The sequence below is a fragment of the Rousettus aegyptiacus genome, unplaced genomic scaffold (assembly GCF_014176215.1).
Source record: "Rousettus aegyptiacus isolate mRouAeg1 unplaced genomic scaffold, mRouAeg1.p scaffold_m13_p_1, whole genome shotgun sequence".
Classification (NCBI taxonomy): domain Eukaryota; kingdom Metazoa; phylum Chordata; class Mammalia; order Chiroptera; family Pteropodidae; genus Rousettus; species Rousettus aegyptiacus.
This window is the reverse complement of record NW_023416284.1, coordinates 171930342-171947741: the sequence shown is the minus strand read 5'-3', so window position 1 is coordinate 171947741 and position 17400 is coordinate 171930342. Positions and strand designations below refer to the sequence as shown.

General features: G+C 32.1%; 1 protein-coding gene across 5 annotated transcripts in view; it reads right to left on the bottom strand.

Annotated features, from left to right (window-relative positions):
- STXBP5 (syntaxin binding protein 5) overlaps nt 1-17400 on the bottom strand; it is a 155530-nt gene that overhangs the window by 87257 nt on the left and 50873 nt on the right. For all 5 annotated transcript variants that reach the window (XM_036222443.1, XM_036222456.1, XM_036222461.1 and 2 more), the window contains exons 7-8: nt 15013-15096; nt 4502-4625 (exon numbers count right to left, since the gene is read on the bottom strand). In XM_036222443.1, the coding sequence (XP_036078336.1) occupies nt 4502-4625; nt 15013-15096 (208 nt within the window). The remainder of the gene's footprint in view (nt 1-4501; nt 4626-15012; nt 15097-17400) is intronic.

Genomic DNA, 17400 nt, shown 5'->3' with positions numbered 1-17400 from the left:
ATCGAGATGAAACTGCATCTATTGACTTTGTGGAGTCAATAGATGGAACTAAGTCAGCTCGCCAGCTCACTTTCTACATATGCACAAAACTTTATACCTCGTTTAACCCTGCCATTTTACACATGATGAAACCAAGTCCCAGAGAACAGTATATCCACAAGCTATTTCACAAAAAGCAAAGCTAGAATTACATTCCAGGTTGTCTGATTGCCAGTGAAATGTTCTTTGATATTCCTAAAATCTAGATTAAAGAGAGCTATCACTTTTGTTTATCTTAGTCAAAAATCACATGTTGAGTAATTTCAGACACAAATGAAGATATCTTGAAAAAAATATTACTATCAACTATCTTGATATACATACTAAAATTATCCTACATTATAACAGGAAAATTTTAAATGAATTTAAATTAATCTCCTTTCCTGGTCATTTTATCATCACTATCGAGAGAACTGCTATGCTATGTCTCTCAGAATAAGAGTTCACTATCAAACAACTTTACCTAAAAAAAATGCCATCGGAGTTTAATGACTGAACATAATTAGCAAATCTGGAGAACCATCTTATAATTCAATTATAGTTCCAGCACTAGGCCATTATTTTTCAAAGTGTATTTCATGGAACACTAGAGAACCACAAGAAGTTCAGTGAATAAAAGATACTAAAGTCAAAAAAGTTCTGAAAAGTCACATAAAATAAATGAATATATGAACCAATATAAATAATAAATATATGTATATGTATATATGTATTTATATTTATTTTATAAATATAAATACACACACACACACACACACACACATATATCCTTCTTATTCTGAGGGACATACATGTATATTTATCCTCCCTCTTAGAGATTCATCGTATACATTAAAGGTTAAGAAGTCTTGCATAAAAGAAATGTTCAACTTTAATTCAGCATTTCTAAAACCTCTTTGACCATAACATATTTTTCAAGAAACAAATCACTGAAAAATTTGTATTTGTGAAATATATCTTGGGGAATACTACTCTAATTTGAAACTCTTTTGGTTCCAACTTACCAAGTAAATAACATATCCAGATTTATATTTACTATAATCACATTATAGTACATCATGATTTCTAGGTATTTTTCATCTCCATGTACAGATGAGAATGCTGACATTCAGCAATGTTAACTGACTTTCCAAAGTCACAGAGCTAAAATTATGGGACCAGTACTTGATCGTAAGTCTACTCGCTTCAAAATCCCATGTTAGGCTATGTAATATTGTCCTCTGAGCAGATTCTTCAGGACATGTTAACCTACTCTTAACACTAAATATCATAATAAAATAGTGGTAGGATTCTTAGAAAATGATCAGTTCCTGGCTATCAAGGTAATGATTATAAATGTTTTTTTAAAGAATAAGATACTTAGCCATTAAATGGGTTTAACCATGAAAAAAACCAAACTGGATAAAATTTTAGAAGTCTAGTACATTCAAAGAAATTTACCATAACTGTTTGGTAGAAAGTAAGAGCAAGAGAACAGACAATAATAATGAGAAAAAAAATCTAAATTTAGATCCATCAAAGCAGACTTTTAGTATACTAAAAATTATATGCAATAAATATGGCATATATAGAATATATGATAACCTGTTATGGTATGAAAAACATACATTGCACTTTAATGTATAAAAATGCAACTTAGTTTTGTCACAGAACTCAGCTATCAAGATAAATTTAATATTCACTAGCAGAAAGCAATAAACAATTATTGAAAGTAATTCATATTTTATAAAGAATACTTCTAATCATTCGACAATACACAACATTATACAACAAATGCCATCTTTCTTTTTAACACCTGCCACAGACAAGTTTTACCTATATTTTATTTGGATTTTAATTTTGAAAAAAAAAAAGCCATTAAACCAAAAATTCTTGGTCATATTAGTTTAAAAATAATTTTAGCTAGAGGCTGTCTTTTGCTAAGATACTACAACCTCTGTAGAAACTTATTTATACCCCTTCTAAAAGTCTGTTTTCAAGGATATAAGTTTTTAGTACAAAAAATATGATTGAGATTAAAAAGAAAATCGCAATTTGGCAACCATCACAAAAATAATTCAGCCAAGAAACATCATCAGATGCTAAACTCAGAGGGTAAAGTTAGATGAAAAACAGTATGTTTATAGTCTCAAAGTACTCGTTGAAATTAAAATACTTACTGATTACAAATACCCATGAAAAATAATTATTAGTTTCAAAGGGATAAAGAATAATGTTATAATGAAAAGACCTATCAGACAGAAGCTTAATCAAGGGATTGCACCAATATGGGACAAATCAAACACAAATTCAACTTGACAGGATGCAAAAGGGACACATCAATCCTTTTGGGACATTCCTGCTGAAAATGTGCAACTTAAATCTAATCATGAAGAAACATCAGACAAAACCAAATTGAGGTACATTCTATAAAATAACTGATCTATGATAGTCGAAATTAGTCATTTATGAAAGTCAAGGAAGGGCTCAAAAACTGTTCCAGACTGAAGAAGACTGAAGCAACATGACAACTAAATCTAATTGACATATAAACCTTTTTGATAAAAGACAAACCTCAGTGATAGGGGAGGATGCCCCTGTTTGTAAGAAATAGATACTGAAACAGTAGGGGGTGGTTGGCCAGTAATTTGACAGCTTGCTCTCAAAAGGTTCAAAAGAAAAAAATATTTTTGTACTATTCTTACTAAAAAAAATTTAGATAAACTGAAAACTGAAAACTACTATTTACTTTTACCATCTTCAATACTAGTTTCACCTTCTGGATTTGATAGTTTGTATTTTTTTAACTTATCATCTGCTTTTTTGGTTTTTCTGAATTCCTAGGTTCCAGTGGGGTTGGGAGATCCTAAGATTTATGGAAATTCTCAGGAGTACTACCAAGATTAGGGACCTAGGCACTTATAGAAGGAAGAAAGAAAATGTTATTAAAAAAACTGGAACCTATCATAAGGGCTATCCTCTGGATATATGCACACAGAGATCTGCAGCAAATTTAAAGTAGTTTTCTAGGAAGATAACTGCTACCACAAAGTAGTGGTAAAGCATACCACAATATGTAACTTTGAAACTGTTACCTTTTACTAGAAAACAGACAACAAGTCTAAAAGGCCATTTTGCCACAGATACTTTTAAATTTTACTGTTACTTTAATTTCCACACTGCAATATTTCAGAATGTACCGTTTTTTTTTTTTTTTAAGTAGGCATTCATAAAAGTAAGCAATTGAAATACTCGCAATAGCTACAAGGATATTCTGCAAAACCCTATCATTTCAAAGAATGGTTTCTTTAACGTGCTTTCCCTTGCTGAGTAAGAACTTCTTTGGGTGGGGCTGGAGAACACAGATTAATAAAGACACACAAATTCCTAGGCTCCATCCAAAACTTAAGGAAGGCCTTCGTAATCTGTTTTTAATAAATCCCCTAATAAAACCTTCTTTTAGGTTTTGTAAATACTACTTGTGCAGGAAATAGTTACCATAGCAGGCCTGAGACTGCTATCCATAGAAAGGTCAGCTTGCAAAGTTAGCTCTTGGCTGGCATCTGGTAACTTGGTTTTTGAGATGGTTCCCATCATTCCCAGACTGATAAGGGTGCCTAAGTTGTGTGCACAAACATCATGGTTTATGATGAATCCCTGCTTTCCATTTGGGAGTCTGAAATTTTTGTATGTGCTAAAGTAGGTGCCTATGAACTGTCTCCAATAAGAACTCTGGACCTCTGGGCTCAGGAGAGCCTCCCCAGGTAGAAAACGTTTCACACATGGGGTAGGGGAATCAAGCATGTCCTGTGTGACACCAGTTCGGGAAAGGACGCTCGGAAGCCTGAGTCTGGTTCCCGCTAGACTCCATGGCATGTGCCTTTTCCATTTACTGATTTTGCTTTGCATCCTTTTGCTGAGTCCTGGGAGTCTTTTTAGTGAATCATAAAGCAGGGGTGATTTGGAGGTTCCTCAACATAATAATGTATAAAATTACCCTCTGTCGAGTTCCAAGTGTCTCAATAAATTGTTATATACACATTAGCAACTTGCAATCACCACAATCAATAATTCTAAGGTAACAAACGCTAAAGTCCTATATCACTCACGAAATTATTTACTTTTTGGACTACTAGTGAAATGATATTCAGAGGATATTTTAACATTCTTTTTCTCAAAGTTGAAATTTGCTATTTCAACTATAAAAATAATTAATTTGAGATTTTATTACATGGTTGTTATATATCATTTCTATATTATTGAATGTATTTGAGATTTTATTTAATTTGTATTATTTTCTATATTTGAGATTTTATTACATGGCTGTTACATATTATTCTGTATTGTATAATTATTTTAAATACCCTCAAAATAAGAGACCCATCCTTATCCTCAAAAACAAACAGAAAAATAAATCCAAATTAAACTCAAAACAGTTTGCTGCTCATCACAGTTAGGTAGTGTTAAAGTGATATGTTCTTACCATGTGGAGTGATTGTCTGTACAGGCTTAGCAGGAGACCTCACATTCCATATGGTCAAGGTACCATCTGAATGACTGCAAATAAACTGTTTTCCTTCATGATGCCAAGCCACAGAGTGGATAGCCTATAGAAGAGGGGTGAAGAAATCCACTTTTCATTTATTGTTTATTTTTTTAAAGAATTTCATTTTTTTAAAACAAAATTTATTTAATCATCAAGCTATTCATAACTCGTATTGCAATTAATTTCCATTTTAAATTTTTTATATTTCCCAAGCTGAAGACGATGTTAATCTTACATTCCTATCAATAATTTAGACTTCTTGCAATATAAATGAGATCTAATAGTCACATTATTTAAATTTTTTACTTTATTTACTCCCTAAACCAGCATAAGGAAGATATAATTGTGATATATATATGTGTATGTATATATATGTATATAATTGACAAGTTCAAGAAAACAAAATGTATTCTTATGCTTTCTTAGAATGAGTCATACTTAAACATAAATTACCAAGTAATTACAACCAATATCCCATGGAAAAACTGGTTGCATTGACAGAGTAAAACAAATTTAAAATATTAACTAAAATTCTAAGAAAATGAAAATGTAGATCTGAAGTTAAGATCAATTTTAAAATATCTCAGGTTGAGCTTCCATTTTTTACAGCATTTACTGAAGTGATTTTTAAAATTTGAAGGGACTCTCTTTTGACTAGAAATTTATTTTGTACCTTTTGAGCCACTTTAAAAGGATCTGAAACTATTTTTATAGCCAAACATGTTACTCTTCAATGTTTTGTTCTAATATTATATAATTTTTTATCTGTAAAAAAATTTTTTAAATCTCTCTCCTAGGTCTTTTTAAATTATTCCTTTTCACCTATATAATGAAAACTACAACCCTATTAAAAGAAATCGAAGAAGATACAAAGAAATGGAAAGATATTCCATGTTCTTGGATTGGAAGAATCAACAAAGCTACAATGACCATATTACCTAAGGCATTATACAGATTTAATGCAATCCCCATCAAAATCTCATCGGCATTGTTTTTAAGAAATAGAACAAAAAATCATCAGATTTGTGTGGAAGCACATAAGACCATGAATTGCCAAAGCCATCCTGAGAAAAAAGAACAAAGCTGGAGGCATCACTCTGCCTGACTTCAATTTATACTACAAAGCAACAGTAATCAAAACGGCATGGTATTGGCAACAAAACAGAAACATGGACCAGTAGAACAGAATCAAGAGTCCAGCAGTAAACTCATATTTATATGGGCAAGTAATTTTCAACAAAAAAAGCCCAAAACATACAGTGGAGAAAGGAAAGCCTCTTCAATAAATGGTTCTAGGAAAACTGGAAGGCCACCTGCAAAAGAATGAAACTAGACTGTTGTCTATCACCACACACCAAAATATACTCCAAATGGATTGAGGACCTGAATATGAGACCTGAAACAATAAAATGCGTGGAAGAAAACATAGGAACTAAACTCAAGACATTGGACTTAAAGAGGATTTTATGAATTTAACCTCAAAAGCAAGGGAAATAAAAGCAAAAATAGATGAATAGGACTGCATCAAACTAAAAAGCTTCTGCTCAGCAAAAGAAATCATCAACAAAGTAAAGAGACAACCATCCGAATGGGAAAATATATTTGCAAGCAACACCTCCAATAAGGGCCTAATATCCAAAATATACAAAGAACTCATACAACTCAATAACGACAACAAAAAAACCCAAATGATCCAATCAAAAAATGGACAGAGAACCTGAATAGGCACTTCTCCCTACAGGACATACAAATGGCCAATAAATATATGAAAAGATGCTCAACATCACTAGCAATTAGGGAAATGCAAATCAAAACCACAATGAGATATCATCTCACACCTGTTAGAATAGCTATAATCAACAAGACAAGTAATAACAGATGTTGGAGAGGCGGTAGAGAAAAAGGAACCCTCATACACTGCTGGTGGGACTGCAAATTGGTACAGCCACTATGGAAAACAGTATGGAGGTTCCTCAAAAAACTAGGAATTGATCTGCTATATGCCCAAGCAATCCCTCTACTCGGTATTCACACCAAAGACTTGAAAACCCATCTCAAAAAAGATTTGCACACTGATTTTAATACTAGCATTATTCACCGTGGCCAGGACATAGAAGCAACCAAAGTGTCCTATGATAGATGATTGGCTAAAGAATCTGTGGTACATATATATGATGGAATATTACTGCCATAAGAAGAGATGAAATACTGCCATTTGCAATAACATGGATGGACCGCGAGATGACCATGCTAAGCGAAATAAGCCAAACAGAAAAAGTTGAAAATCACATAATATCACTCATATGTGGGATATAAACCTAAATGCAAATGAGCACGACAAACAGAGACTCGTAGACATGGACTATAGACTAGTGGTCACTAGTGTGGTGGGAGGAGGCGGGAGGTAGATGAAGTAAAAGGGGTCAAATACGGGGGGGTGAAGTGGGTAAAGGGGATCAAATATGTGGTAGCTGAAGGAAAGTGGACTTTGGGTGGTAAACACACAATAGAATATACAGATATCAAATGATTATGTACACTTGAAAATTATGTAATTGTATTAACCAATGTTACCCCAATAAACTTAATAAAAAAAAAGACAAACACAATAAACAAAATAAATTACTCCTTTTCAATTCGAGTTGATACACTTCTATTCATAATGGCAATCTAACTTTAAAAGCTGCCCTACTTGAGTGTTAAAATTACAAAGAACAGCATAAAATCAGTTTAACTGAAACTTACAGAGTTCCATTTATGTACATAGTCAACATTTACTATTTTCTCATTCAAAATCCATTTATTTGGGCTCCTCGAAAGCCTATAAATTTAAGTTAAATGAAACAATTTAATATTCTGGATCAGATTTTAAAATTTAAATGATCTTGGATAGTCAGTCAGAATTTTTTTTTTCCAGAATTTTTCTAAATGTCAATATTTAACACAATATTCTAGGTTCAAACTATCTTGAACAAAATTCTAAATAAACTTATTCTAAAATACACATGACATCCCACAAACTCAATCTTAAAATAAGCAATCCCTTAGTAGCCTGTACGAATGGATTATTTCTGCAAAATATGAGTAGTGCTAAGAAGCTATTTGCAAAGCTATTCAATTTTTTTTTTTTCCTTGAGTGATGAGGGAAATACAAGAGAGGTCTACAGTGTTGTCTGGAACCTATAAATAAAAACATTAATCTTATTTATGCAAATGTATATCATATACATAAATATATATTCTACGTAAATAGAAAACATTTCTATTTTGTTAAAGAAAACAATATACATCTTTATTTAAAAGTACCTTTTATTAATATTAAATTATTAAGTATTTCAAAAATAAATGCTAAATATAGGGACCAGTGGTACATAATTGTTCTGGATATAGTAAGAAAAATATTTATAGAACATATCCCACTAAAGAAATAACCAAAATGAACTTTTACATGAAATAAATATCAACATTTTTTTTGTTATATCTGCAATTTTCTAAATACAAATCCAACTTGATACAAAATATCATTTTTTAGTAGTCTCTAACACTATTACATATACTACTACATATATATTACATAAGTATATATATGCATATAGCCTATATAAGTATCATATATGTATATATCACATAGTCTTATGTAGTATACATGTATTTATATATATATATACACAAAGTATATGTGTATAATGTATGCCACATATAAATTATACATGACTAAAACATCTAATTACATTTTTTCTTTAGTCTTAGGGAAATGAAGTAGAAATTTATATAAACAAAGTGGAAACAGCAAATCTCAGTAACCAAATCTGTCACATGCTCAGAATCGAAGATGAGTTAGGAGCAAATTTGAATAATTCATGGAAGAAGATATGAGACATAAAGCAAGAAACCTAAACTGGGGTTGAGAAACTTTATAAGTTGGCTTGTTTTTTTCCAAGAGAATATAAAAGATTCTTAAGAGATTACCTGATTTACAAAAAAAAAAAAAAAAAATAGAAAACTATAGGTAAGGATGAATGAAACAGGTAAGAAGAGAACTCACAGACAAAAATAAAAATGGAAAGTAGAACATAATGAGAGATTTACAAAAGTTGTGAAGGAAAATGAAGTCAGAGTAGAGGAAAAAACTGGAGAGAGAAGAGAGAAGACAGTAGAGCTACTAACAAAAGCCACGAAAGAGCAGTACACATAAATCTGAACGTTCTTTAAAAGACGCTGTGTTTGACAAAAAAAGCTTAACTATAATAAAGCTATCTTTGATAAAATTAAAAAAGCAAAAGCACTGTCTACTCGGATTGATTTTAAAGAATATATATCTAATTATTAAGCTTTGACAAGAACAGTACATATGACACCTTCTGCTCTTCTTATCAAATAGGAGGGCATCTTGAGGAACAACTTTCTAGAAAGAGAAAAGGCTATTTATCAGCTTTAAACTAACTCAAAATAGTGGCAAAATTGAATAAATTTCCTACCTGCTGGTTTTGCAAACTAATCAGTATTATTAGACTCACTTAACATTAAAAATTGTATGTATATGTTAGTCCAGCTCCTCTTACATTGTACACATTGATTAACATTTTTAGCAGACTTACACCAAAAACAATTTCTGTTCTCCTAGAATATAAGATTTATCTTAATATTCAATTCAAGAGCAGCATTGATTTCTAACGTAATTATATACTATTGTTAACACCCTTAGAAAAATGTGAAAATAGAAGAAAAAAAATTTTATAACGTAGACTTTGATTTTAAATAATAATCTTGCAAATATATGAAAATACGGAAAATGCTCTAGTTTTGCTTTATTATTCTCATGTCATCAAATAATAAGGTGAATGCTTAGAGCACTAAATGAATTATTTCTTGTACATATGAATAATCCATTCATTATATTGTGCAGCTTTGGTCCTACTATGTTAATTTGTGAACATTTCAATATTAGTCCCATTATTGAAGGAAGACAAGAGTAATACTATACAATTGAACAAGATAATTACTTAAAAATGCATTTTGTAAGACAGTCGATAAAAATTATTATATTGAATATCAAATGATTTAGTTTCTTTCTCTAAAGATTTTAAACAGGCACAAACTGAGAACACCATCATTTCCATTATAAAAATAAAACTCAAGTAGAACTTTCTTAGATATTTTGAAAATGTAACCAAATTATTCATCATTTTAAGTACTAGTTTATCTTTAGAGTGTAAGAGGAGAGAGAAAGAGAGAGAGAGGGAGGACAGGAGGGCAGGCAGGTGGGCAGGCAAGTGAGCAACCTATTTTAAAAGCACCAGTCAAAACACGGAGGAAAAAGAACTTAAAGGAATGTTTCAATTAATAGCTATAAAAAAAATAATAATTTCTTTAAAGCTGTTACTGATTCCAATGCTATGAGTTACAAACATAGTTTATTTCAACAGTCTTTTTAAAAAGACTTTTGACAGTCCTGAGATGATAAACATTCTCACAGAGCTAGCAATACACAAATTATTATTTGTTTGTATGTTACTGTCTATATTTCTATCAGTTGCTTCTCAGTCTACTAGGAAAAACCAATATGATACCAAAATACAAAAGTCACTAAAAAATGACTCTACACATACGACAAAGAACAACTATTAAAATAAAGAGGTTCATAAAGTATTAAATTTTTGTCTTAAAACATCAATAATGCTGTATGTAATTTCTGCCAACACTTTGGTTACTATTAAAAGAATACTGATGTTTTCATACTGGTTATAACCTAAAAGAAATCTTCTTTGAACAGATATGATTTTTTTGTAGGCCAAAATATAATATCTAGAAAATGAGGAATACCACTCACATACACTCAAAACCCATCATTTAGACAGAGCAAGATGAGAAAAAAGAGCTTGTCAATTACATAAGTACTAATTGTAGTTGCAAAGCGACAAAAGCTTAAGGGCCAAGATAACTTCTGCTCCTATTATCCCCACCTATTCGAATCACCCTCAAGAGACCCAAGGGGCAATTAAAGCTGTACCAAGCAGAACTTTAATTATATTAGGAACGTTCTGAATTGATATCACAATGCCATTTGACATGCTTGTGTTAGTGTAATGAAACTGAATTTTGACTGGAGTAATATACCATTGAATGGAATGTAAACATTGGAGTGGGAGAAAAAGGAGTATGTCATGAAGGCCTTAAATTTTTAACCCACACTACTGAATGAGAATTATACCTATAATAATTTCTTGAATGTCTAAAACTGTACACTTGGCAAAAGCTGCATTAAGATGTAAACATAAAATATTTTACGTGAACCATGAGCATGATAAAATAGCATGAACTCATGGAAATAACCAGAAACTTTTACTCAGTTTACAAGTAGTTTACAAGTTAGATCCTACATTTACAGCACTAGTAAACATAAAATCTAGTCATTATATAGATGAATATATACTAAGTTTTATGACTTTGCATCTCTGTTGCCTCTCTATTTATTAGTCTGTAGTTTTCTTACAATTTCTTTGACTGGTTTTGGTATCAAGATAATGCTAGCCTCATAGGATATGCTGAGAAGTACAACTTCCTCTTCTATTTTTGGAAAGAGTTTGGGCACATAAGTTTTATTTGGTAAAGTTCACCAGCGAGTCCTCTGTGCCTGGAATTTTCTTTAGGGGAAACAATTTCATCGAAAATTCTATTTCATTAGCAAATACAAAGCTACTCAGATTAACTATTTCTTTTAGAGTATCCTTGGGTTCTTTCAAGAAATCTGATGGCTTTCAAGGAAATTTTCATTTTATTTAAGTTGCTGAATTTATTGGCATTAAGTTGTACATATTTCCTTACTAGTCTCTTCGCATCTCTGTAGAAACTGAATATCCCATTTCACATGCCTGGTACGGGTAATTTATGCCTGTCTTTGTTTTTTTCTCACGACTCTGGCTATGTTTTTATCAGTTTTAATGAATTTCACAAAATTAAGCTTTTAATTTTATTAACTTTTTCTAATGTCTTTCTGTTATCTATTTCATTGATTTTTGTTATTATTTCAATTCTTTGGCTTACTTGGAATTTAATTTGCTCTTCTTGTTTCTTGTGGTGGAAGCTGAGGCCACTGATTTGGGATTTTTTTGTTTCTAAATACTTCATTTCTCTTGTCGTTCTTCTTTGACCCATGAGTCATTTAAAAGTATGTTGTCTTACTTTCAAGTATTCATAGATTTTCATCTATATGTTGAATTATAATTTAATTCCATTATAATAAAAATTTTTTTTCAGAATATCAATCTTTTAAAATTTATTGAGATTGATTTTATGGCACAAAATATGGTCTTTCTTGGTGGATATTCCATGTATACTTAAAAAGGGTATGTATTCTGTTGTTGAGTGGAGTGCTCTGATATTTACTTTGCTGATACAAATAAAGCCATTTCAACTACCTTTTGATTAGTGCTAACATTACCTTTTCCATCTGTTTTTTTCTAACGCATCTGCGTCTTTATATTTAAAGTGCATTTCTTAAAGATAGAATATAGCTGGATCTTCTTTTTAATCCACTTTGACAATCTCTGCCTTTTAACTGGGGTATTTAAACCACTTACATTTAATACAATTATTGATAAAGTTAGGTTTAAAACTACTACCTTGATTTTTTTCTATTTCTCCCATCTATTCTTTGTTCCTTTTTTCTACTTCTGACTCCTTTTAGATTAAATATTGTTAAAATTTCATTTTATTTCCATATAGGCTTAACTATTTGGGATATTTTTGTTGTTGCTTTGGTATTTCTTTTGGAATTTAGACCATTATTTTATCATACACTTCAGGGACAGTGTAACCTTACAACAACAGTCTCCCTTCTGACCTTTGTGCTACTGTTGTTATATTTTAATTCTATAGGTCATAAATCCTACAATGCGTATTATTATGTTTGGTTTAAATAATTATCTCTTAAATAGAATTAAAAAAAAAACTTTTTATATCTACCCACATATCTACCATTTCTAGTATCCTTCAATCCTTTGAATAGGTCCAAATTTCCAGCTCATATCATTTGCCTTCTGTACAAAGATTTCTTTTAACATGTCTTGTAGTGAAGGTCTGCAAGTGATGAGTTCTTTGAGTTTTTTACACATGTAAAAGTACTGTGCCTTTGTTTTTGAAAAATATTTTTGCTGGATATAAAATTCTAAGTTGGCAATTTTTTCTTTCAGTACTATAAAAGTGTTGCTCAACTATGTACTTACACAAATCTAGATGTACAGTCTACTACACACCTAGGCTATACGGTGTATCATCATTGTATTTGCCTTCCATCTTTGACCAAAATGTCATTATGTGACACATGACTATATTTTTTTCAATACCCTTGTCTACTATTTCTATCATCTGTGTCATTTCTGAGTCTGTTTCTACTGACTATATCTTCTCCTCATTTTGGATCATATTTTCTGGCTTCTTTGCATGCCAAAATAAATTTTTATTTGGATGCTAGCCATTGTGAAACTAATGGTGGGTTACTACATTCTTTTAAATATTTGAACCTTTTTTCTGGGATGTAGTTATATGAATTGGAAATAGTTTGGACTTTTCAAGGCATGCTTTTCAGCTCTGTTAAGCTAGCTAGGCCGGTCTCTAGTGCAGGGCTAGTCTGGCCCCATTACTGAGGCAATACCTTTGTTAATACTTTTCCTGATACCCTGTGTCTTCCAGGTTTCTCTACTATATTGGGAATGTAAACTATTATCAGCCCTGTGTGTGCTACGGGAATTGTTCTATAATATCTAGAGAAGATATTTTAGAACAATTATACATATATAATTATACATATAATTGTCCTAAAATATCTATAGAAGATATTGTCCAAGCCTCACACCCATGCACTAATCAGTACTTAACTGAACACTTGGGGTGGAGAGCTCCCTGTAGACTTTTAACACTCTCTAGGCAGTTCTTCACTCTTTGGTACCTCGCCTTATAAGCTACAGATGTCTTGGCTCTATTCACTGAACTGGGAATCTGAATACTCCTAGTATTCAAATTATGGTCTCCAAACACCACTGAAAGAAGCCACAGTTTCATAGAAAAAGATCTTGTTCTAAGTTTGAGACAGAGATATACAAGATTAATAGGTATACTCTGCTATGACAAATAGCAAGAAAGCTATCCAAGACTATAGTTACCAGAGGACTCAGGAACCAACAAAAGGAGGTACACACGGACTAAAGATGAAATGACTTGAAAATCAGTAAGTATAACTTCAATGTACTGAAGTGCATCAAATAGGTTTAAAGCTCTGAGTACATACTAAATACCAAAAACAAGAACAAACTGGTCACCACTGAGATTATTGCAAAACAACCTCTTTTCCTTAATTTAGTGAAATTAAGGATAATTAAGGAAATTAAGAATAAAGCAATTTTTTTATAACACCTCCAGCATCTGGTATTGCTAGGTGGTCCCTCATCCAAGTACTAACCAGGCCTGATCCTGCTTAGCTTCCAAGATCAGATGAGATCGGCATGTTCAGGGTGGCATGGCCATAGACAAGAGTAAAGCATTTGTCCTACCTTTTCTATAGAAACTGCATTACTGTACAGTAGGTAAGAGGAAATCTCTAGACTTAAGTGTCCTAACTAATAAAAGCAGAAAAGAAATTACAGATTTAGAACATCCCCATTTTGCAACCACCCTGCACTAACAGATCTAGGCTTTGAATGTCACTGGCTGGTAACATGAGAGACACTAATATCCCACCTAATAGAAGAGTATCATCATCATCTATGAAGTAATCTTGCTGAAAATGAAAAATGAACCCGAATTTGCTTGAGTCTCAGTAAACTATCCAAAGTCTAGAAATTTGAGGGCACACACAAAAAAATTAAATTAAATTTAAAAATGATGTTAAACCCAATAGGGAAGCAGCCAGAAAACTCTATTTTTTTTTTTTTTTTTTTTTTTTTTGGAGATTCCATCTTTAAAAAATAAATGGAGAAAAAATGAGTAAGGTAGGAAAGCAAAGAATAAGAGGAGAGGCCTACGGTTTCAAAGAGACTTTAAACACCAATTACAATCAATCTATAGTTGGATCTTAAAGCAAGCAAACTATAAATGTCTACAGTATACTATGATTATCTATATAAACTAAAAAATAGAGTACATTTATTAATTTGCTTGTCAATTAGTAAAGAATATCTCTGGAAAAATACCTGAAAACTGGTAACACTTGTACCTGACCTGAGGTGAGGGAATTGGATGGCCAAATGACTGGGATGAGAAAGATTTTTTGCATCTATTGAGCTATGTGAATATAGTATCTATTTATTGAAAAAAAAATGTGGTTTTTTTTTTTTTTTTCCAGTTACAAAGATTGCCTAAACTAAAATCACCAATTACGTTCTTAGAGAAGCTGTTCTGAACTAGAAAAATGACAACATTTATCTTTTGATTTGCAAAAACAATGTTTTTACCTCATCATATGTATATCTGTAGTCAGCTTTCTTCGATTTGAGGTCCCATAATACTACTGTTCCAGATTCAAAGCCAATCAAAAGCTGTAACAAAAGAAAATGCCACATTACTTAGGAATGACATCATATGAAACATTTATTTGCTGTCTATAAAAATAACTACTATCATTAATATGCTTCAAGTATAAAATTATAATACAATTAAACATCTGCATTGCTAATTACCAATCCTATGGATGACAAATGAGAATACTGCATTCCATATTTATATGGCTTTGGTGAGTGGGACAACATATATCATATAACTGTTTTTGAAAAAGAAAAGAGTACCATTTAAAAGTCTCAAGTGTGCGTTTTTATTAATACAACATAATAGATTAGCAATACAAATTAACATTTGCATGTGCTTTAGCGTTTATAAACTTGCCTAATTCAATACATTATCAGGTAATCTCATTTATTCATCTACATAATAATTAGTTCCAAATTATATTCAGCCTCAAGCCCTCTTATGAGATTCAGACTCCTAATTCCAATGGCCACATCTCCAATCAGCTACTCCACAAAAACCTCAAAGTAAATGTGTCCAAAAGTGAACTCATTATTTCTCTCCCTGCCCTCCTCCGGTATTCTCTATGTCAATGTCTCTCTCACCATTCCTATCTCAACATTCATTAAGTTGCTCAGGCAAAAATCTGGGGGTCATCTTAACTCTAGTTCCTCTCCCGTTAAGTAAAATTATCAAGTAATTTTAAAATTACATTCTATTATCGCTCTAATTTACATTCCTCCACCTGTAATACCTTGCTCTTGGTTCAAGATATAAAGATCTCTGGGGTGATCCCTTTGTACAGTATATAAATGTCTAATAACTATGTCGTACACCTGAAACGAAACTAACATAATATTGTATGTTAACTATAACTGGAAAAAAAAAAGTCCAAAGATCTCTTTTCTGGTCGGCTATTCTCCCTGATTCTAAGTCTTGCTCCTTTTTTAACCCATTCTACATAGTATCTAGACTAATTGTACAATAATGCAAATCTGATCATGTAATATGTGCTTTTATTTAAAAATTTTCAATAACTTATCCCGATTTTTAGGATAAAGTCTAAACTCAATAATATGGCTTAAAAGATTTGTCATGGTCATGTCTGCTTACCTCTCCAGCTTGATACCTTACCACCCACTTCGTACCCAATACAGTCCAGTATATCTTTCAGTTCATGTTCTCTCTTATCTTTAAGCCTTTGCACTTGCTGACTTCCTACCTGGGTCACTCCATTCAAATGTCACCTTTAGCCTGACTAATCCTACTAATCCTTCAGATGTCCTTTTAGCTATCACTTCCTCCTGAAGCCTTCCTTGACCTACCAAATGTAAGTCAATGCTCTTCCTATGTGCTCCAATAGTACTCTGTACTTTTTTTTTTTTTAATCTGAAGGGTCAGCACACAATATAATGATGGCCTGTGCCTTATCCGAATTCTCGTACAGACTGTAACACTGGTCTACTTAGTAAGGATTGGTTTTATCTTATTCACCACTGTACTTCTAACATAGACATGGGGCCTGCTGTAAGTACTTAATAAATTTTTTGTGAATAAAATATCAGAATGGAATATATGTTCTTGTCTTATAAACCATCCATTGCCTATCCAACTTCTGCTGCCCACCACCTCTACCCTGGCATTTTCTAAATCTCAGTATTTCTCTGCTTGAAACCTCTTCCCCTTTTATTTATTGGGCAATGTTCCACTCATTTTTAAGTCTCAATTCAGGAAGCCCACCCAATTCCTCCACAAAGACAAAGGCGTCCCTCCTCCTGTGCCGGCACATGCATTTTCTTCTATATGTCACTAATATCCTGCCTCACACACAGTATACAGTCAATGAAAATCTGTTTTATGAATACGTAAATGTAGGTAGTTGATAATTGTTCCTATAATCTGAGATACGAGCAAAGTTTGGGGCAGACCTGGTAATTTTAATGAAAGAGCAATTTAGTGAATTTCAGACCATACTGCATTTGGAGGGGCCAGTTGTTGTAGCTAACAAAACAGGTTTACACCTTGGAAGGGAAGATAGCTAATTTCCCTAACCCAAACTCTTCTTTCCTAGGCAATCTTACATAGATACTCTTTCTAAGGAACACTGGTATTTGCTTCCTTTACCTTTTCCTAGTCTTTCCACATATCTTGAAATGTGATATGTTATTTTCTGATGGGGGAAGTAAGAGAAGAACTTCAGGAATAAGAGAAAAAAAAGGATAAAATTTACAAATTGAAAGACGGTGTAAACAGCACTGGATTACTCAGGACACAGGTGACCCGAACTCTAGTCTTAAATCTGCCACTTAGCATTCATGTAACTTTAAGGAAATAATTTT